Source organism: Haliotis rufescens, unplaced genomic scaffold (assembly GCF_023055435.1).
Source record: "Haliotis rufescens isolate VD_foot unplaced genomic scaffold, xgHalRufe1.0.p SCAF_5, whole genome shotgun sequence".
In the NCBI taxonomy this organism is placed as follows: domain Eukaryota; kingdom Metazoa; phylum Mollusca; class Gastropoda; order Lepetellida; family Haliotidae; genus Haliotis; species Haliotis rufescens.
Window position 1 is genome coordinate 47616135 of NW_025964223.1, and position 23116 is coordinate 47639250.

General features: G+C 39.1%; 1 protein-coding gene across 1 annotated transcript in view; it reads left to right on the forward strand.

The window, feature by feature from the left end:
* The window catches only part of LOC124137128, a 31111-nt gene extending 8332 nt beyond the window's left edge, over window positions 1-22779 (forward strand). The window contains exons 2-3 of the mRNA XM_046503305.2: window positions 19308-19563; window positions 19858-22779. Of these exons, the coding sequence (XP_046359261.2) occupies window positions 19308-19563; window positions 19858-20135 (534 nt within the window). The 3' untranslated portion in view covers window positions 20136-22779. The remainder of the gene's footprint in view (window positions 1-19307; window positions 19564-19857) is intronic.
* Window positions 22780-23116: the final 337 nt, after the last annotated feature.

Consider the following 23116-nt stretch of genomic DNA (forward strand, 5'->3'; position numbering starts at 1 on the left):
CACCAGGAAGAAGCCTTCTACACAAGTTGGCTCCAGCAATGTTGGTAAATGTGTGTGGACCTCAAAGTTAGGCCCAGAACATTTCAGCCATCCCTCGTATTATGTGGTGAGGTGAAAAGGGGTTTAACGTCGCGTCCAAGATTATTGCACCTATATAGCGCCGTGCGTGTACGTGTATGTGTGTATGTTTGTGTGGCTGCTTGTACTAGTCCGGACTGATGCCGATTTATAGTGCTAGCTCACTGAGATACCATGCCGCAGTTTAACATGAACACCCCACTCAGACACAGTATACTGACTCCGAGCCGTCCAGTCCTTGTTTTAGCCCCTTAATGCCGAGCGCCAGACAGGGTAACAACAAGTACCATCTTTTAACGTCTTTTGGTGTGACGCGGCCGGGGATCGAACCCCGGACCTTCCGCTCTCCGGGCGGACGCTCTACCACTAGACCACGGAGGCGGTCTCGTATTATGTATGGAACCAAATGTATATGAAAAAATGTATATTTTGGCTTGTCCATGCAACAACACGAACCCACAAACCCCGGGCTTCTTTCATTATCCATCCAGCGTATATTTTCTAATATGTATCCCTATCCCTATCCCTCCACGCCTCTATCCTTGCACCCTCCTATCCCTGCACCCACCATCTTGCTCCCTGGGGAAGCATAGTTCCGAGAACCCATTGTCGTAAGACTAGATTAGAGAGGTTCGGGTGCTCAGGCTCTGTGACTTGGTTGACTGAGAATTTGATTGAAAAATATGGTATTGCCTAAGAACAAAAGGATCGGAAATATACTGTGAAACTTACATGGTCGTCGCCATCTCTGACCTCAACCATCTCGCTTCCCTGCATCTCTAACCTCACAACTATCTCGCTTCCCCTGCATCTCTAACCTCACAACTGTCTCGCTTCCCCTGCATCTCTAACCTCACAACTATCTCGCTTCCCCTGCATCTCTAACCTCACAACTATCTCGCTTCCCCTGCATATCTAACCTAATAACTATCTCGCTTCCCCTGCATCTCTAACCTCACAACTATCTCGCTTCCCCTGCATCTCTAACCTCACAACTATCTCGCTTCCCCTGCATCTCTAACCTCACAACTATCTCGCTTCCCCTGCATCTCTAACCTTACAACTATCTCGCTTCCCCTGCATCTCTAACCTCACAACTATCTCGCTTCCCCTGCATCTCTAACCTCACAACTATCTCGCTTCCCCTGCATATCTAACCTAACAACTATCTCGCTTCCCCTGCATCTCTAACCTCACAACTATCTCGCTTCCCCTGCATCTCAAACCTAACAACTATCTCGCTTCCCCTGCATCTCTAACCTCACAACTATCTCGCTTCCCCTGCATCTCTAACCTCACAACTATCTCGCTTCCCCTGCATCTCTAACCTTACAACTATCTCGCTTCCCCTGCATTTCTAACTTCACAACTATCTCGCTTCCCCTGCATCTCTAACCTCACAACTTTCTCGCTTCCCCTGCATCTCTAACCTCACAACTATCTCGCTTCCCCTGCATATCTAACCTAACAACTATCTCGCTTCCCCTGCATCTCTAACCTCACAACTATCTCGCTTCCCCTGCATCTCTAACCTCACAACTATCTCGCTTCCCCTGCATCTCTAACTTCACAACTATCTCCATGTCCTTCTATCTATATTATATTATCACTATTCTATACATGAATATACCGCACTTATTCAGGTACTAGTATCTGCTCAAATGCTGTTTATTTGTTCCCCGACCGATGGACCCGTTTCATTCCAGTTTGCATTTTCAACTCCCTTATAATTATCTCTCTGACCCTCTATTTCTATCTCGCTACCCCTCTGTCTCTACCCTTATAACTATCTATCTGTCCTATTTTTATCTGTCATCCCTGTATATCTACTCCAATGACTATCATTCTATCCCCCTATTTCTGTATCACTTCCCCTCCAACTATCTATCTCAATTCTGCCACTACAACTATCTACCCTATACCTTTCTCACTAACCATCGATTCCTGTCAGTACCCCCATAATTATTTCACTATCCCTTAATCTAACTCCCCTTATTACAGTTACTGTTTATCCCTATATTTTTCTCTTTATATACCTTTCTCAATACGTATATTTCTGTGCTTAAATTTCTATCACTCTGTCTCGATTTCCATTTCTCAGTCTCTCCTATATATCTCTCTTTCTACCCCTCTGTCTTTCCATTCCTCCGTCCCCTGTCCCCTTCCTCCTGCCCTCTGTATCCCTATAACGATCCCGTTTGTTTGCCTGCATCACACATGATGAATAGCATCACAACGAAGGACACAATTGCTGTAAATTCTTACTCCTGTTAAACAAAAAGACGTATTAAAATTTCAAATACCGTAAATATTCGGCTTCTATTTATATGCAATTTAGATAAATTTTGAGCCACCATGTAAATTGAGTATTGTTAAACCACGAAATGGATGGGTGGGGAAAACAGCCGTAGAAACTTCAAATATGCCCAGAAGCCCGTACGCAAATCCAGAGAGGAAAATGACATTTGAAGATTGTTTTTTGTGTGGAAAGTTTATTTCAGTGGCAGTTTTCAAGCCTATTTGTTGAATTTAAGACACCTACAGAATTCCTGCTGCGTAATTCTGAAGTTAAGCCCTGTGTTCTGTGGAAAGGCCAGCAAAAGAACAACATGTCCTTGTTTCTGCGGAGCTTGCATCTCGGTATCACCAGCCCGACTTGCATATTGTCAACATCCCCTTCCTTCATATACGCGCACGGAAGTCTTTCATGTCTTCAGTTTGTCGTTTGATGTTCTGTGGCTGTCCTTGTCTTGCCTTTACTTATATGCTGATCTTATAATAGCATTACTTTGTCGCTAGACACGTAATCCGCATATCGTGCAACTGTCATTTCACATATGCCACCAACTACGTAAACATATTTTTTACCGAACCACCAGCCTGTGAGAAATAACAAGTGACACGAACTACTTATGAGATATTCTTAATTGATTATTTATATTTTGGGGCTTTTTAAAGAAAGGAATTTTGTATTGACAATGAACTTGGAATGTAAGTGCTGATCTAAACACTGGGGCTACCGTGTCATGCTGTATGTAGTCTACCGCATCTTTACAATCCGAATGGCCCCTTTTGGGACCAAGTCTCTTACTTATGGCGTCGTATTGCTCTGAGCAGATTTGCGTCCCTTAGTCGTGCAAGGATACGTTGTTTGTGGGTTCGAGTCCAAATTCGCCTTGGTTATGATCCTGTATGTAACATACCTTTCCGCCAGTATTTCATCCAAGTGGTCAACGTCTTGAACTGCGGGATTCTTCTTATGGGAAACTGATACACCGTGATATATAACTGAACTGACGATCAAAGCGGCGTTGACCCTAATACTCACGCCACGCCTTCTGTGACAGATGTGACGAGGGCACGAATTTGATTATCCCTCTATCGTGAGTCTCCAGAAGATTGCTTAGCATCAGTGCGCTCAACAGACAATTTGAGCTGTATACTCCCCAGGGATCTGAGAATGTAATTTGAATATACGCTTATCCGTTCACCAAGGTAGTACCTGTACGTGCCATGAACACGTGTGTGCACAAATTAGCGTCCTTGAAATGTAAATAATTACCAGAGCATTCACCCTTTAAACCACCTGAAAACAAGTATAGGTTACTGCAGAAACACTTGAAAAAAATGGGACTTTACATAAATGGGATTACATTCATAAAAAAAGTAATAATTACAATTGCAGTTCCTGTACAGACATTATGAAACCAAGTAGTTCTGTATCTGATATGTTATGCCTATATGTCTGTCTCATGTGTTTGTATCATGGACCCAACTTCTTACCCACAACGAGTACCTGAAACGTCAAAGGATCGCTCTCTGGGTTTATAGATGTATAATAGTCGTCTAGAGGGTAATTGATAACATCTCATGAGCGACAGCAGTAAATCAGCGGTAGGCATTTGTTTTCACCCCAGACACTGACGTGTGTACATTTCTATCAAACCGGGAGACCCTAGGTCTGGGGAGAGTACCATGGAAGCACTTTACACTCTACATTATTCACCTTGTAAACATACTTCATCTACTATAGAGCAATATACGTATTGCTTACAAAATCATTTCAGAACATTTTGTAATATTTCTGACAGCTTGATATGACTTAATTATGAAAGGGGAGTATGTCATTTATTGACAATAAACATGAACTACTTATCTTCTCATTACACAAACCTCGGTCTGGTGTATATTTGTGTAATTCCGAGGATAAATAATGCTTTTTTAAGGCCAACGCTGGCTACGTGTTGCTGAATAACGTCTGTGTCTGCGATTATTTCTGGAGAAAGATGTCTTTGTTGTATTTCCAGACGCTCTGCTTCTTGTGGAGTTCTCGTTTGTGGACTATCACACGGGTTGTCTGTCACCTTGTACACGTCAACCTTTACGCATCTTTAACATAAGCGTCAATGCAGTAATACGTGTCATGCATGCGTATTGATAGCGGTTTGACGTTAATATGTTTTAATGCTACATCTAGCGTGAGAAAGGGGTTTTAATTAGATCGCAGGTTCAGAATTGTGTGCTTTTCTGCTGTACCCCTTAACATAATACAAAAACTCGCATGTTTAATTTAACCGTAATCGTAAGGCGGTGTGCACTCTTTGGCGAACACCTGGTGTCATCACTGTAGATGATTCGCGGATGTATGTGGGGACCAAATACAAGGTTATCCTTTCCATGGCGAAGATGTTGATGTACAAAGGCCTTGGTGACGTCTCATATCTCCTGGATGTTTTTGTATTGACCCGAGGAGGCATTGGAGATCTAATGGGCCACACTTCACCGTGCTGAAGTGTGTCCCTTAGGCATGACAGTAACCAATGATCTTGGGTTCGAATCCAAATCCTAATCATGAGTTCTGGTTTGTCGGCACCAAACACCAAAGTGATCACCCTCTAACACCCTACTCCCTTCGGGCATTCTTAAGTTTGCAGTGTTTCGGCGACTGTTTTCAGCCTAGTAGCGTTGTGATAACGTTTTTAATATATGGTCACATCCAGTTGTCAAGTGTATTCTTTATTAGCCCAGGTTAGTAGTATAACTCACCTTTTAGTGCTGGCTTCATGTAGACAATAGGACTATCCAGAGTCATGATCTCAGAAGTGTTATTTGACAGCACATTGGAGTCTATAGATAGTACCCCTTTCAGTAGAGTTGTACTGACTGTTTACGTGAATATTCATACACCGACCCCATGCCTGGATAACTATTGACGACAACGTATCGTTTTTTTCTTTCACTGAAGTGTATTTAGTATTGGAAGGTTATTACAACATTATCATTACTATAGGTCTGCATATGGTTATGTGTACACATTCAACGGGTAAAATTGCGTGTGTAAGTGTGCAATATACTTTTGTCAACATAGTTGTAATTTACAATTACATGACTCAGGTAAGATGTCATTACAGGCGTATGTCAGTTATCACTAATTACTACAGCAAACACATGGAACATTGACAGTGCATGACTGCCGACGATATACATTTCAAGAAATGTACAGTTAAACTATGTTTAATTACTACTGTCAACATCGTAAAGGTATATATACATGTATGTATTTAGTCAACTTAATTCAAATTAAAACATACAGTATTTGTAAAACTTATTTTATACGTGTGTAATTCAACTAAGTAGATTGTTATTGCAGTTGTAAAGACTGTTTTCATATGATGTACTATCCCATCTCCTCAGAGCAAGACGAACCATGGTTGTCCCTATGTACATACCCTCACACTTTACATGCTGCGAGTATATGTCAATATATAGGTGTAAGCGAGAACACAAGGAGGACCACGTATTCACATTAACAAAGCACATACAAACATGGGTTCGTCAAGATTCTGTAGTTATTGGAATTATCCTTGATTATATATGCAGGCTTCGTAAGTCTTAGCATTGAAATTCTGCTCATGTTGAAAACGCCATAGGTTGGAGATGTAAAATTGCTTGTCTGAAGCGAAACGGGCAGCATATGTAAACATTTGACATTAAGAACACATTATGGGTGGTTTTTTTTGCATATTTGTAGCTTTTTAATCATCACTGTACATCTTTATATAATTGTATACAAGACGATAATTGTTGCATAGATTAATGAATACATCAAACGTCAAAGTTTATAATATCCCCAATGGGAATTTGTATACAGAACATACCGCTTATATTTATTGCATTCCTCTGGATATGATTAAAACGTTAATATTTGCATCAATGTGTTGTCAATGTTTTAGAGTGGCCCAACGTTAACATACCTTAACGTAGCTCCTTCCAAGAGTAAAGAAATAAGGTTAATTAAATGTACACTGTTCGGAATTGTGAATGTAAGGGCGACAAAATTAAACCAGCTATCTTAATATATATTCCATTGTGATGTATGACATCGCCCGTCTGGCACATATATTCTGTTTATATTGTAAAAACCATAATTGAACATATTTTCTTTTCTAATAGCCCTTTCTGAAAACTCAAATGAAGGTTTTACGTGCCCGTGTTGTGAATATCACATGGGAAGAATACACTCCACAGTTTATGAATATATTATTTGAATATTGTGACCAATATATTATTTATTATTGTGTATGCCAACACCTTTATTTTGTTCCCGTGTCACCATGACACACAAGCAAAACACCCCATCCCCATTCCCACCAACCCCCCACCCCCTCAGCCTCAAAATATCAAATGGACGGTCCTAAAGTGGTTTGAATTAATCAGAGGTGTTGATTGTGAACCGATTCTAAACTGGGCGACTATTCGATACCCTTCGTTCCCAGAGAGTCAGCAACATGGGCGAACATTCCTCACTATAGCAGCACATCTACTGAGTTGACATTCTATTGATCCACCAGTGACCACACTTAATAGCCCATAACGATGCAGATGGATTTGATATACCTATTATACACTTACCCTCTTATGAAAAAGTCGTTTGTCATCTGTCACGCTGGATTTCACGAATTTTTCCAGCCCTTGTTGATGTATTCAAGGTTTCTGTTGTAGTTCATGGTTATGAAATACGTGACTGTTAATCTGTCATAGCTTAAATTGATGGCTGTATATACCATATGGCAACTGGTTTTTCTGGGTTGTAAAGTCTGTTAAATTCAAAATAGCAACTAGATTTTGATCCCTTTATAAGCGTTATGATAGAGATTTAGAAAAAATCCATGTGTCCTTTACGTATAGCAGTGGAGATCAATCTCACTTTAATGTTTATTGTTTGGGCGGAGACATGCAGAGCATAATGTTTATTTCAGTCCATTTGATACTGATTTTTTAACAAAAAAAGGAATTTCAAAACTAGTTGTTAGCTTTCAAGCTCAACATCACACATGATTAATCCCATACCTCGTAACATCTTCAAAGGCAAACGATTTGTTAAAAAGTAGTTCAGGTTACAAAAAAAGACACCCTGAGGAATATTTAGATTAATACAAATGTGTGAACATCCCTTTTCGTCAAATGGTTTTATGGAAACATGTTTGAAAAAAACATGTCTTCGTACTGGTCTGTCATATATCCATGGCAGTTGTTGATATGCACAGTTAACTTTGTTGAACTTGATAAATGTGCTTACACAGCTAAATGAACCTGCAGCAGGGAGAGAAGCCCCAGAATGGGGAAAGATTAAGCCTGTTATTCAAATGTCCGGATGAGTCACACGCACCTAGAGATTGAACAACAACTCCTGTATTACTACGGTGTTACTGGGGTGTGCCGGGTGGGATGGGCTGCCACCAGGAGAAACGAATGCCCCTGACACGAGGGCGCGGTAGACATGGCTGTTCATACCCCTTAGTGTTGTCTAGAAACATATGCATGTTAGTTTACGACAAAACAAATCAATTTTATGTAATCATCTTTTCCTGCATGTGTGCACAATGAATACATGGCATTTAATGGTGGTGAAAGTAAAAAAAAGACTTATTTTACGCTAGTGACGTATGCTGTTATTGACAAAATCAGAAACGAAATCAGAAACTCATAAAAATAAGAAAATTGAACTGACATACTTATCACACAGAGGAATACATCATGTATTGACGGACATTTTATCATACGAGAATAACATATTAACTAATTAAGGCTATAACGAAATGATTTTTTGGATCTAAGAGTAAAACTGTAATGGAATAGTGAAATATAGTCTATTAACTCTGCTGGGTTTTCTTTTCAATAATGTATAACTCTTCGCATAATCAAGGAAACAAATTTATACTCAAACGTCTATAGATTTCACATGGTCAGCTGTCAGTGAGGATCCGCTTCACGCAGCGTTTAACAGAATCCCCAAAATATCACGGCGGAGGACATCAGAAACGGGCTCCACACACTGTACCATGTGGAAAATCAAATCGGCTGGTCAGTGTAACGAACCAAAGCTTTAACCACGAGACTACCCCATTGTCACTTTAACAGGTACTGCAATGGCGGGGATATACTTGTCAATGCAGGTCATATTGGTGAGGGCAACCGTTGTTCAGTGAACTTCAGATAACCATACCCACCTTCGGCTGTCAATATGCTCGATTAAGACACATCATGTAGGATCGGATAAGATAGGGGAGTATATTGAGGTTATCACATTGATACACCTCAGAAACCCTTTGGTCTCATCGTTGTTCCTCGAACAATTGCCAAGTGATAAAAAAACACCAAATCACACATATTCAGATAAACTATTATCTTGTTCAGATAAGCTTGCGACATTAGTCAAACACTGAGGAATTCAAGGGCGTCATTCAAAACTGGATGCAGAAAAAAGAAATGGTTTGTATCGAGGAAACACCGGCGAAGATTGCACCTTTCAATCCATCTCAGAAGTTTTGTGTGTTTATTTTTGTTTGTTTATTGCTTACTAATAGTTACGTTACGGTGCAAACCTGTTCACCTGTTTATGTTAGGGCGTCATAATACGAAAACAAGGACGGCAATGCGACCTTACAAATTACAGTTGTCATTATACATTGTCTATTGATCAATGGGGGCGCTTAAGATTTAAGTTTGGGGGATTACAGATAAGATAGGTGTACAGCAGGGATCATCATGTGGGGTATACGGATTAGCGCCAAAAACAGAAATTAACTTAAAGGGCCTCTCCAATGAAGCAGTTGACCTTTGGCAGTCGTTTCAGAGCGAAGTCTGAGAGGTGTTCTGTAATGCCTAACTTCTGCGAGTTAAGGGATATTTACTTTCCAGAATACATCTTTGACAATTTCTTGTGTTTAGTTAGGCAAAAAATGACTCGACTAGTGTATGAATGCCAAAGATATATTTGTAAATATAGCATCGATTATGTTTCTTTTATGAATTCGATTCATGTTAATTAATGTTGTAATCGACACTTAATGCCCATTTTGAAAGCCATGTTTATGTCATGTCGTCTGTAATCAATTATTAATTTTATAGAACACTATATTTGAGAAGAGAACATGTAAAGTATCAGAAACACTGAGTAACGTATGTTAAAACATTTTTCCTAAGGGGTCGTTACAGATATCAAAACTAATTTATTTATTTAAAGCGACTTACTCAAAACACGTTTCGAAGATAAAACCATACATTAAAGCATGTCCAGTAAGTGGTTACATAAATCACGTTTTATGACAGGGTCTTTTCAAAGCAAAGTTCTGTACAACATAAATAATACGTGACCTCTTTGACACGTGGAACCCCTCAACGAGCCCGAGGGGGTAGTTTTAAGATACTTGCCAATTTTTTACTAAAATCATACGCCAAACACCCCGAAATATCTCCCCTGTAGTGAGTTTGTTCAGACCAACAAAGTGTTTTATCGCCTGAACCCCTAATTGACTCTGTGCCTCGCGTTGGTCTAATACAAGGAGATGATCTTGATCCGCGTACATATGGTGCACAGTACTATACATTACCAGGTACCAATAAGTATGCCACCTCGGACTTTCGTAGCCATAATTGTACTGAACTGCCTCAATTAATCAACAACGCAAATACTGTGGATTTATGGAATGTTTAACTTTTACACAACTTAAAGGCGCATGCCTATGTCAGCAATAACTGTTTGAATATTTGATGTCATTGTAATTCAAGCTCCCACAATTTAAAGACGCAATCCTGTGTCCCCACAATTTGTTATTTAGGATAGTGCTGTGACATACTTGTATATATGTAATGCAGTTGTGACGTAGATACTTAATAGTTCATTAAATGTTAACTACAGTTGAGGTTCGATTCCCACATTGGTACACGTGAAGCCTGGTGTCCCCAGGAATATCGTTAAAGCGACGTAAAATATAGTATAACTCACTCACTTAAACGCGTGACTCCTTGACAAGGACAGGAATCATTCCTCACTTCCTCAGTTGTCCAGACTCGAGTGATTTACCAGTACCCAAAACGTTCAGTCTATGTGATATGAATTTATTTACCATAGTAATGTATATGTCCGCCTCTGTAATGAAAATTATGTATTACAACAGTCGGTGTGACATACATATTGCATGATGTAATATGCACGTGGAAATAATAGTGATACGATGTATGTCTGCATGCGCTAAATAAATCAAAAATGAGTTTCTCGATCAATAACTGACACACAGCGATCTCGTGACATATCATACGTCTATACACCAAAGCTAAGCTCGCTTTGTGCAAGAGGGCCCAGAATTTCTGAATGCTCTTGTATGTAAATCTCAATTTATGGCGGATCATGATTATGTACGGATTACTGTATCGGTTTTAGAACGTAGCAGACAGGTTGCCAGTGATCTAATTTAATCATCCATAGTCTCTGATACTACGTTCGATTATCTGCCATTTACGGATATGACATTTTGACTCCTAGGCAGTAGATTATAACATATCCTCGAATCTTTAGTATGCGGATTAAAGTAATAGTTTGACACTATCTATTATCTCCTGTTTTGAACTAAATCATTATTTGTCTTTATCTAATATCTTCTTTTGAATTTAATTTCGTTGATCGTATTTCTCATCATCTTCGATTTATAAAAGTTTACCATTCCCTCATTCCACAAGGATAAATACTCTAATTAGAATGACACGACTCTAAAATGGCCGTCCACACGAAACTATGGGAACGAATGACCAGGACATTTCTCATAATATAATGGAGATTTATAAACTGGATAATCGAGAATGACCTCTCACGAGTACGCTTATAACCTATATGTGCTATCAGTACATAGAAACTTAGTGTTTAAATATCAGTAATTAAATCTTGGTAAGTTTTCACGCGCCGTTTGACTGGATTTACTGCTGTGTATTAAACTGCGATTTCTAGAATACACTAAAGATAGATATGCGAAGACACATACATGTACGGTGAATGTGACATATAAAAACATATATTAACAAATACAATATTTTGATCTTAACAGGAAACTTGTTATGACAGAAGTAATTATTTTATATATAATATCAATTACGTAACAATAAGTAATGCATCATGAAAACTATGTTCACTACAATTATAGAGTCCATGATAGTTAATATATAGACAGTATGCCCACACGCAAACATTCATACATATAGTAAAGCATATGTGCATAGATACATATATTCACCAGAAATCTACATATGCCTTGAGCAGTCTTAACTGTACGCGCACAATACGACGCTATTAATGGAATTCGAAATGCAACTTCATCTGCGATGCGTCAAAAACAAAATGCAGCACTTATTTCAACGCGTCAGATCGCATTGTATGCACAATTTGGCCAAAGTGTCTTTGGCTACGTAGAAAGCCATGACGTGCGGGGTTTTTTTCATAGGCACAACGCTCAAAACTACGGTAGTAGTGTTAATCTCAGGCTAACTTATAGTTGATTTATTGATTGCAGCAAAAGACATCGGAACTGAATTTTGAAAATAGTCAGACACTATGAGTCATTATATGGGAAATAATAAAAGTCAGGTTGACACTCAATAGGTGACAGCATAGTGTCTGTACAACCGCCACGCGCTAACACTGGACACAAATACCACTAACGTTACTCATCGGTGATTTGCAATTTTACAGCTTTAAAAAAAATCGAGTCATTTCTTTGCCTGGGATGATGAACATTAAAAGCGTGGTATTCACTGGGTGCATGAGACACACAGGCACAGAGAGACATTCTATCACTTTGTAGGATGAAAGCATAAGTCAAATTCCTTTTCTCAATCTGAAAGAAACTACTTCAGTGTAAACAGGACCTTCTTCTAACTCAGTCAATATATTTACCCAATAACGAGAGCTCATGTTGTGAGTTGCCAGGCCCGGGTTATAACAAAGAGGCATAAAAAGGCTTGTGAATTATGAAACAGGACATTTACATGACGTATTTAAAAATGGCATCTCACCTGGTTGATTTGATAGGATAGAAACACAATAGGTGGCATATCATTAATTAAGTCTCCATCTACTAGTCTTCGTTCTATTCGATTACACTTGGTTTGAAATATTAACTTTGTTTTAATGCATCTTTCATTGTACGGATTCATCCCTATCTATCGTGTGAAGGGTATTGGACATCATTGAGGATCACCACTTAGGAATCGTCGTGGACTCTTAAAACTCTATGTTCATTTCTTGTCATAATATCGGATTGGGGATCGGGTGGTTACAATGGTCTGTGAGTTTGTGTATTGTTGTTGAGTTATCACTTGGAACTCCAAGCTGTTGAAAATCATTTTCCTTAAAATTCACGCAATTAGTTGTTTTCCCATTTTCCATAATTTTCTGATATGAAATGTGTAAACATCATTTGCTGATATAACACTTGTTATTAGGGACTTATCGCACAATGTAACGAACATATATTCTTGGATTATTTACCGATCAAGATTCATTGAATAAACACATGTTTAAATTATATATTCTTAACACGCTGATGACTACATGTACTCCTTGATGTTGTATTAAAGGGTCGTTCTGAAACAAATAGTCTACAACAAAGCGAGCACGGGGAAGTTTTTTAACCCGGGATTGCAAAAGACGATCGATATAGCAGAAACGTTAGTTATTTTTTCTCTCAAGTCCATTTACTCAAAAGTTGGCTACCACGTGTTATTAATAATATTCATGAACCATATGTATTTCCCTTACTTCGTTGTACTGAAGAATAAATGTTCATGACATTAACGGAAGAACCAGCATTATATTTCACAAACGGAAACATTTACTTGAAACTTTCCATGAAATCGTGACCACGAACTAATAATGTCGTGCTTTGTATTTGTTGCATGTCCGGTAATAACGCCATGTCATATATGACACGTCAAGTTCAATCATATCATAATGGAATGACCTCTCTTATTTAGTTTAAACATCATATTCACATGACACAACTGCAACACTGGTATATATAAGTATAATCAATTATCTCCTTGAACAGAATTCTGTTGCTCAATATCGCCATTTGACTGACAGCCTTAACTCCCGACGAAAAATATAGTTATACATTATTTTGAAAGGATGGCTACGATTTGGACCCACAGCTGAACAATTTCTTGTGACCTAAGTAGGTATCGTCATTTGATGAAGCATGTGAAGGCGTAGGGATTTTGAATCAACAACAGAATAGTGAGTTAATATTACTGAACGCCGCAGTTGGCAGTATTCGAGCTACATCACGACAGTCTGTTAATAATCGAGTCTCCTGAACCATTCAAACCAGTGATTGAAATCATGATGACTATACACGCCACGATGCATAAAAAATCAAGTCTCAGAGTCATAACTCTCAGTTTTTCGCCGGCTCCATCGACAAACACGAGTGACTGGACACCAATTCTAACATGAAAGTTCACAGATGATTTTCTACGGTAGAAAACTGAGCCCTTGTATAAAAACACTATAAAGCACTGCGAAATTGTCGACAATTTTGGTTACATGTGGTATTAAACGATTAACACATTAAACAGTGTGTTTGAGTTCACATGAGCAATTAGTAGTTAATATTGTCTCAATCTTCCCACACTGGCTTCATCACTTTCAAACTTACCTATGGTGAAAAATGTTGACTTTGTAATCGAAACGTGATTGTTTCTCTAATATGCTAAACGTGACATCTGTGCAAGTACATGTATGCTGTTGCGATGTATATTAAAACATTTCGTCTCACTCCATCCACACTAGATTCTTTTATCTCGAAATATAAAGGTGTGTAATTTATTTTTAAATAACCCCTGCATAATCTGGGGACCAGTAGATACAGGAACGTGCCTGGCCGATCTCCGGGCCCGGCAGACAGTGATGACCCGAGGGGTGGCCCGGGGTGGCGGACCTTGGAGGGCGGAGATAACACAGATGTTTGTTTGACAACCTAATCCCGGGGAGACTGTTTCACACCTTTCCGTTTTTCGTCACTAATGGTCTGCTTATATATTATTAAAATGTCCTGTTTTGGACATTATTTTAAATAAAAAAAATTGGGCATAACTCATCACGCCCGCATCGTTTTTCTAAACAAGAAACATTCGTGCACTAAAACTAAAAGGTTCAGGTATATTCTCATATTATGCAATGAACACATCTCAACCACACAATGAACACATCTCAACCATTCAATAACCACATCTCAACCACACAATCAACACATCTCAACTATTCAATCAACACATCTCAACCATTCAATGAACACATCTCAACCACACAATCAACACATCTCAACCATTCAATGACAACATCTCAACCACACGATGAACATATCTCAACAATTCAATGTACACATCTCAACAATTCAATGCACACATCTCAACCACACAATGAACACACCTCAACAATTCAATGTAGACATCTCAACAATTCAATGAACACATCTCAATCATTCAATGAACACATCTCAACCACACAATCAATACATCTCAACCATTCAATGAACACATCTCAACCACACAATCAACACATCTCAACCACACAATCAACACATCTCAACCACACAATCAACACATCTCAACCACACAATCAACACATCTCAACCATTCAATGACAACATCTCAACCACACAATCAACACATCTCAATCATTCAATGAATACATCTCAACCACACAATGACCACATCACAACCATTCAATGACCACATCTCAACCACACGTTGTACACATCTCAACAATTCAATGTACACATCTCAACAATTCAATGAACACATCTCAAGCATTCAATGAACACATCTCAACCATTCAATGAACACATCTCAACCACACAATGACCACATCACAACCATTCAATGACCACATCTCAACCACACGATGTACACATCTCAACAATTCAATGTACACATCTCAACAATTCAATGAACACATCTCAACCATTCAATGAACACATCTCAACCATTCAATGAACACATTTCAACCACACAATCAACACATCTCAACCACACAATCAACACATCTCAACCATTCAATGAACACATCTCAACCACACAGTGAACACTTCTCAACTATTCAATGAACACATCTCAACCACACAATGAACACATCTCAACCATTCAATGAACACATCTCAACCACACAATCAACACATCTCAACCACACAATGAACACATCTCAACCATTCAATGAACACATCTCAACCACACAATCAACACATCTCAACTATTCAATAAACACATCTCAACCACACAATGAACACATCTCAACCATTCAATGAACACATCTAAACTATTCAATGAACACATCTCAACCATTCAATGAACACATCCCAACCACACAATGAACACATCTCAACTATTTAATGAACACATCTCAACAATTCAATGAACACATCTCAACCATTCAATGAACACATCTCAACCATTCAATGAACACATTTCAACCACACAATCAACACATCTCAACCACACAATCAACACATCTCAACCATTCAATGAACACATCTCAACCACACAGTGAACACTTCTCAACTATTCAATGAACACATCTCAACCACACAATCAACACATCTCAACCACACAATGAACACATCTCAACCATTCAATGAACACATCTCAACCACACAATCAACACATCTCAACTATTCAATAAACACATCTCAACCACACAATAAACACATCTCAACCATTCAATGAACACATCTAAACTATTCAATGAACACATCTCAACCATTCAATGAACACATCCCAACCACACAATGACCACATCTCAACCATGCATGCTATCACACCCGGCCATGTCTGGTGTCAGCTCTACAATTTAGGCGTAGATTATCTGACTGGTTGTCAGTGGTATTCCGCACACAGGTTTAAGACTGCAATATGAGAAAATATAATGTGCAGTAAGGTTTGATCTTATTCCTTGTTTTAACTTGGAATCATCACCTCAGTGCCTCACATGCTGCTGTTCATGCTATAATCTAGCATCGAATGGCAACACATCTTTGGGTCAAAAGTTACATATTTTGTGTTTTATGTTCATTAGATAAAACAGTCAGCTTTTCAGCAAATTGTCTGCGACAGGTTTGAAAACTCACAGAAAGGATAATAAGGACGTGACCGACACAATGAGTGTTAAACATCGTACATTCTCCACTTTGAGAAAAGAGTACACGTCATCTTAAGCAGTTCAAAAACACTTATATGATATGTCTGGTGCTCTTTAATGTTTGTGAAATACAGACCTTATCACAGACTCAATGTGTGGTTTAACACACCTCTATCTTTAATGAGTTAAATCAGAATATTTCCAACTTTTGTCAATAGCATTAACCATGAAGAATATTCACTGCTAGTGCAAATATTGATGATGTAAATGAGCGCGGGACGGTAGTAAATAAATTATAAAAACAAGACTTGATGCACGCCTTGAACCCGAGCGGTACATTCATAAATATGTATAACCCCGTGGCTGTGTTTCATGCGCATATACTATAACATTGTGATCTAAACCCGATGCATGATACACATACACACATCAAACAGGCTCTGACCTGGTTAAGATATAAACTGCTCTCTTTTATCTTGCAATCTTTATGAGCTTTCAAGTTTATTTAAAGCTTAAATAATTTGGTATCGTTTGACCACAGTACATGTTTTGGCGTCTCGTAGTAAAAAATCTCAGTGACATTACGAAGAGTTTGACATGGTTTGTTTGCTCAGAATTCTTTTTTGTGATATTCTATACTGCGTTTATTGACTTTTTTAGTTTTGATTTTGGAAAACTATCTTACTCTACTATAGGTTTTTTATTCTCGACGTCAATTCACGTTCCCACCATTTCCAAAATCGTATTCTGTATTACAAATATAAGTTCATTTAAAATCAAACTCAAACCTAACAAATTAAGATGATAAAGTAAGCCTACCATTTGGGGTGGACAATTCACTGACAGGTGTACATTTGACTTGGTGTACATAAACTGTACCAGCCCATTCTACATGTAGGAGCACATCCCATCCTGCTGGATGCTGCGGTGTCGACGTGACAGTCTACAGTATTCGTGCCCCTGGGCGGATATCGCTGTTATCTGTAATGGTTTTGGGGGGTGTCATACAATATATCAATCCACGGTGACCATCATAAACAGTGGAATGTTAGCTGGACAATGTAAATATTGACATCAGATGACCTTGAATAGTCGATGGTTATTGTGTCAATAGGTCTCCAGTGACATGGAAGATGTTTGTTCAGATCTCCAAGACTGAAATGGAGTTAATGCTACAGATAACAAAAGTTTTATGTCCCCAGTCGTTGATGATATGAGATATATAGTATAATGTCATGTTCACAGAAATTGTTATAACGCTGCATGAAAGAGGCAGAGGGAGCGCAAGATATAGATAGATAGATAGATAGATAGACAGATAGATAGAGAACGGATAAGAGAGAGGGAGCGAGAGACAGAGAACGTTGTAGAAGAGAGGGGATAAAGTATATATATATATATATATATATATATATATATCTACTTCGTGTAGTTCAACACAAAAAAAACTATGTCTCTTCGTGTAGTTCAACACAAAAAAACTATGTCTCTATGTGTGATAGATACTCGAACATGAATATCTCTAATGTGTCGTGTCGTCGCCAACTTCAAATAAGTTCATTTATTTTCAAGCATTTCATGTGTTAAATAGTATATATGATATATGTAATGTTCTTGGACAGCAGTTACAAAGTATCATGCGTTTCCTTAAATGTTAAACGAGATCTCATAAATGAATAATAAAAGGGTACACATGTCACGCGTCTTATACTTACAAGGTAATTGATCAGTACAAGGACATAGAATGATGTAGTGTTTATCACCGACGTCATTTAGATTTGCGGTGACTGGCGGCGGTTATCCATTAGAAAGAAGCAACGAAATGTTCCGAAAACAATGTTATGTTGACAGTTAAAGCTTTGTGTACTTCCCCCACCCCGCCCTGGGGGTGTCCGGCTGTCAGTCACACAGGTGATTTACGATATCGCAAAAGGCCTCCGTAAACAGCTGTCTTACGATGTAATTGAAATATACTTGTTTCTGACATTGCCCCTGACAGGCGGTATAAATCTTTGCGCTGTTAAAAATAACAATCGTCCAAAGGAATGCGCGTAAAATAGATTTATGATTGAATGGCATGGGGATGGTTTATTACTTTTTCCTTTTAAAAAGTATGATATGCACTTAAGTGTCGACGTCACTGGCAATTAAAATCACACTCTGTCATATATCATACGTTAGGTGGTTACATATATCATAAGAACATTGAACAATAAAACAAATGATAACTACTTTGGAGACGTTCGAGACAATATATACATTATCATGATAGTAATTATCTCATTACATACGACGCATGCTCAGAATACATAACATACCATCAGCCCAGATTACCCCACATTCAAAATACCAAGTCATCCTACCGGGTACCCATCAAATCTATTATTGTCTATCGCCTCTTATGGTTTTCTATGAACGCACTTGGTTAGGAAAGGTGGTCAGTAAATAAGTGACTATTCGCCTGACTATTACACTAACACGTCTATCTATCTCGGAACCTTGCTTATGTATTAAACATACGGGAGCTTTCGAGAGTCATCCTCATCAATACTTCCTTGTTTTACGTGAGATAATGTTATTTAGGCACTACTACCTACATGGTCCGTCAAGCCACTTGTAGATTCCATTTTTAAATGTCAATAAAACCTGTTCACGTATACTAAATAAGTATGATTTTATATATCGGACATGGCCTTGATATATGGAATCATTACCATTGTCGAATATTCCTGTACACTCTAACATTATTGTCTTATTGTTCCAGACTGCAATGCGAGAACAGGATCTGAAGCTTCTCAAGCAGCTCATCCACATCAACGAGACAATCCGGCGTCTTAGCTCGGGCCGTCGTGCACTTCATGAAGGTTCCTCTTCCTGCAACGTCAGGCTCAACAATTCACACAACGGCTACTCTACCCTCCCTGTGCGGAAGCCCCCGTTGCTGCGACAGCAAAGTGAGCCCAGGTTCTGTCTTGAGGAGAAGAATCTCTCAAGAACCAGTTCCACATCCAGTGAGCAGGGTATGTATCATATACCAGTGTATCATCGACATACTCATGCACACGTGTGGATTCTGGGACTACTACATGTGGGTTGTTACAAAACGAGATGTGTTACAGGTAAAATGCTTTATTCAGCAGTAAAACTTCAAATTAAAGTAATATTCTTACCATTATTCCGGGGTACGTGTTCATTTTGGGTTGACATTATTTATTCATAATGACGTTGACAGAGCTTCCTGGAATACATATATGTTACAGGATCTGGAGTTACCTTGTCAAATATTTCACTTCCATTGTCATATTTTTTTTCAGACACCCTTGGGTCTCAAGAAGATTTCTTGTACAGCTCTGGTAGTGAACTCGAAGACAGTACGTCATCTCTACGTCTTCTCAAGCAAAGGTTTCGACCTCGTTCCTTCTCCTTCGTGTCTGCAGTCAGCTTCCCCGTGGACGGACTCACGGGTGGAGACTCCACCTACGACGAGATCCTGAAGAGGAACATCAGGTTGTGGAAGTGGAGTCAAACTCAGGATGACCAAGTGTTTGAGGAGGAGGCTCCATCGCAAGTTGATACAGAGGCAGAGCGGTAATAGGAGCCTGAGGACCAGCATGCTCTGTTGTTGTCTCAATGATGCTCTTCACGGCGTCAGTGGATCCTTAATGAGTCAGTGGATTCCACTGAGCCGTTTGAATTTGTATCTGGGTCCTTTCGACATTTGTTGCAGCACATGTACTGTCTTCGTCTGTGCTTGACTTCCGCAATGAAATGTCAAGACCATCAGATGATTGTTCTCAAGGCTGTGGCAGTGGATGGTTATCGGAACACAGGACATCCTCGATTGAATTGAGGGCGTATTGACTGTAGAAATGCATGGGATATGTTTTGATGAACATAGAAAGCATATGAACACGGAAAGAAGGAATAGAGGAAGATGTTTATAGTAGTGATTTGTTTATTTAAGATTGAACGCTGATTGAATGTGACAAAGCGATGGGTACCTCTTCTCTGAGATAATCCCAAGAAACATCCAAGACCCAATGACAGTGACACCGGTGCATGGTTTCAGATAAAATAGACTGTTGCTTAGACCAATAAGACCACAGTTTGAAATGTATTCCCATGAACGTAAAAAGATGCAATGATGAGCAACATTTAACGTTGGCGATCAGTTCAGAAATATTTTGACTAGAACTGACGTCAAGATGTCGGTGGGTCCATGGCAAATATACGCGCAATAATGTAATGTTTGAGCTGTTGAGAGTGCTCAGTACGTCCTCTAACGTCCGCTGACAGTGATAGATATGAATACGGTTGTGAATGGCAGGTTAACTTGTCTTAAACGTTCGTTAGGAAACCTACCTTAGCAGATATTGAAAAGTGTCTATAACAAATGTGCCAAATCATTTGGATATTAACCACACTATCATTCCAGAACCACTGAACACTACTGCACGTTTGCCTTTACCCATAATCGCATTATATATGTGTGAGAGTGCCTTAATTGAATACAAACCCGTGCAGTGTGAGTTTGATTTAACGCCGCATTGTTCCAGAAATATATAGGACACCAGTATTCACATGTCTTCGGGGTGACGGGCCAACAATTTTAACACCACCAACTTTTTTTTAAGGCCACGTAGAAGGTCTAATTCTAAGTTGCTATTTAGAATGACTAAAAAACATCTTACAGGTATTGTTTTATGAACGTAAGGATGAATATGGAATTTTGTTTTCAGATTTCTACCTGAGCGTAACGTATACATTTGGGTAAGATTTTATGTCTGCGCGACTTCAACCTGATGACATTTGAACTATTTGGAATTTGGACGCTGAACGCAACCAAGTTTGTTCACCTTGAGGTATTGGAATTCCTCCTGAAGGTGTACACCAGACAGAGCCTGCGCGTTCTGGCCATCTGCCTTGGACGTTATGATGGCAGACCAAATCGTCTAAGGTGCCGAAATCCGCTGTAAAGATACGAATCCCAGATTGGCCCTGTTTCTAGGTTTGTCAGCTCGCGGATTTCACCTTAGTGGTAATCGTCTAAGACTTGCATCATGCGGGGCGGTCGGGTAGCCTAGTGGTTAAAGCGTTCGCTCGTCACGCAGAAGACCCGGGTTCGATTCCCGACATGGGTACAATGTGTGAAGCCCCTTTCTGGTGTCCCCCGCCGTGATATTGCTGGAATATTGCTAAAAGCGGCGTAAAACCATACTCACTCACTCACTCACTCACTCACTTGCATCATGCGGTATTTCCTCCCACCTCAAGCTGACACGCCGTGTTATAACTGAAATGTTGTTCAATGGCGCTTAAAACCAACTCACGAATTAATGTGACGACATTTAAACATGTCTGTGATATGTTATATAGACGTGCAGTGGCGGGCGAGGAGTGAGTGAGTGAGTGAGTGCAATTAACGCGACTTGGCAATAGCGCACCTACATCGCGGGAAACACTCAGAATGACAAATTGTAGCTATACTAGGAATCGAACCCAGATCGCTGACCCGACTAACCACTGGGCTACTGTATCGCTCCATATGGACGAGGAAACTACTTATAAAATTACAACCTGAAACAACATGTTTACGTTCGATATATAGTGTAATAAAGACGATCTTGAAATAATATATGTCATATGTTCCATTGCCTATTGAGTCGCATTTAAAATAATATATAACGTAATGGGTCGCCCGAATTATTTGAAACAGAAAACAGATGACATTATGTTTGATACGTTGTGTGGTATCAATCTGAATTACACTTTTTCAAAGCCTAAACCAACAAAACGCAAGTCAAGCATTCTAGCCGTGTGACATTTCCGACAGTGACCTCCATAACAGAAATTGTGACGCTTCTGAAAGGGCATTGCAGTTATGTTATCAAACCTTACCTCTTGTTGCGCGTCCTACTGTGCATTCGCAGTCACGTCGAGACTGTATTTAAGCTCCTCCCATCATCCTTACCATATGTGGAGCTTTTGTCGTTTCCTGCGTTAAAGGTCAAAATGGTGGACACAATTTGCTGTACTTATTTGAAACATTCATCCGACAATATGACCAACAACGATAGTTTCTTGTATTGTCACCACTGCGTGAGTTTATCTTGTGCAAAAAGTTGTATATTTTATTAAATATTTGAGAAAGTTATTTTACAACAAAATGTATATATGAAAGCAAAGTTATATTGGTTGCTCCAATGCTTCTTATTTATATAAACAGTTTCACCCACTTCATAGCGTTGGCTTGTTTGTCTTTTCAAAATGCGATTGCACCCCTATTCTTTATGATAATGTTATTTTCTGGCATATGCTGATGTTGATAGTTTATAGTCATCATACTGTGAACATTTTACAGACAGCCGATCACAACTGGGGGTACCCAATTCCAAATTGGATTCAAGCACGATCCAGTTCTTGGACATGACAAGAGGCACAACAAATAGATGTCCCTGGTTCTAGATAATGCGAAAGGGTGACACCAGGACATTTTATCACACAAATATGATTTATTACAGGACATTGTTAGGTTGATTTTTGGTTTGTTGCTAGGTGAAGGCGGACCAACGT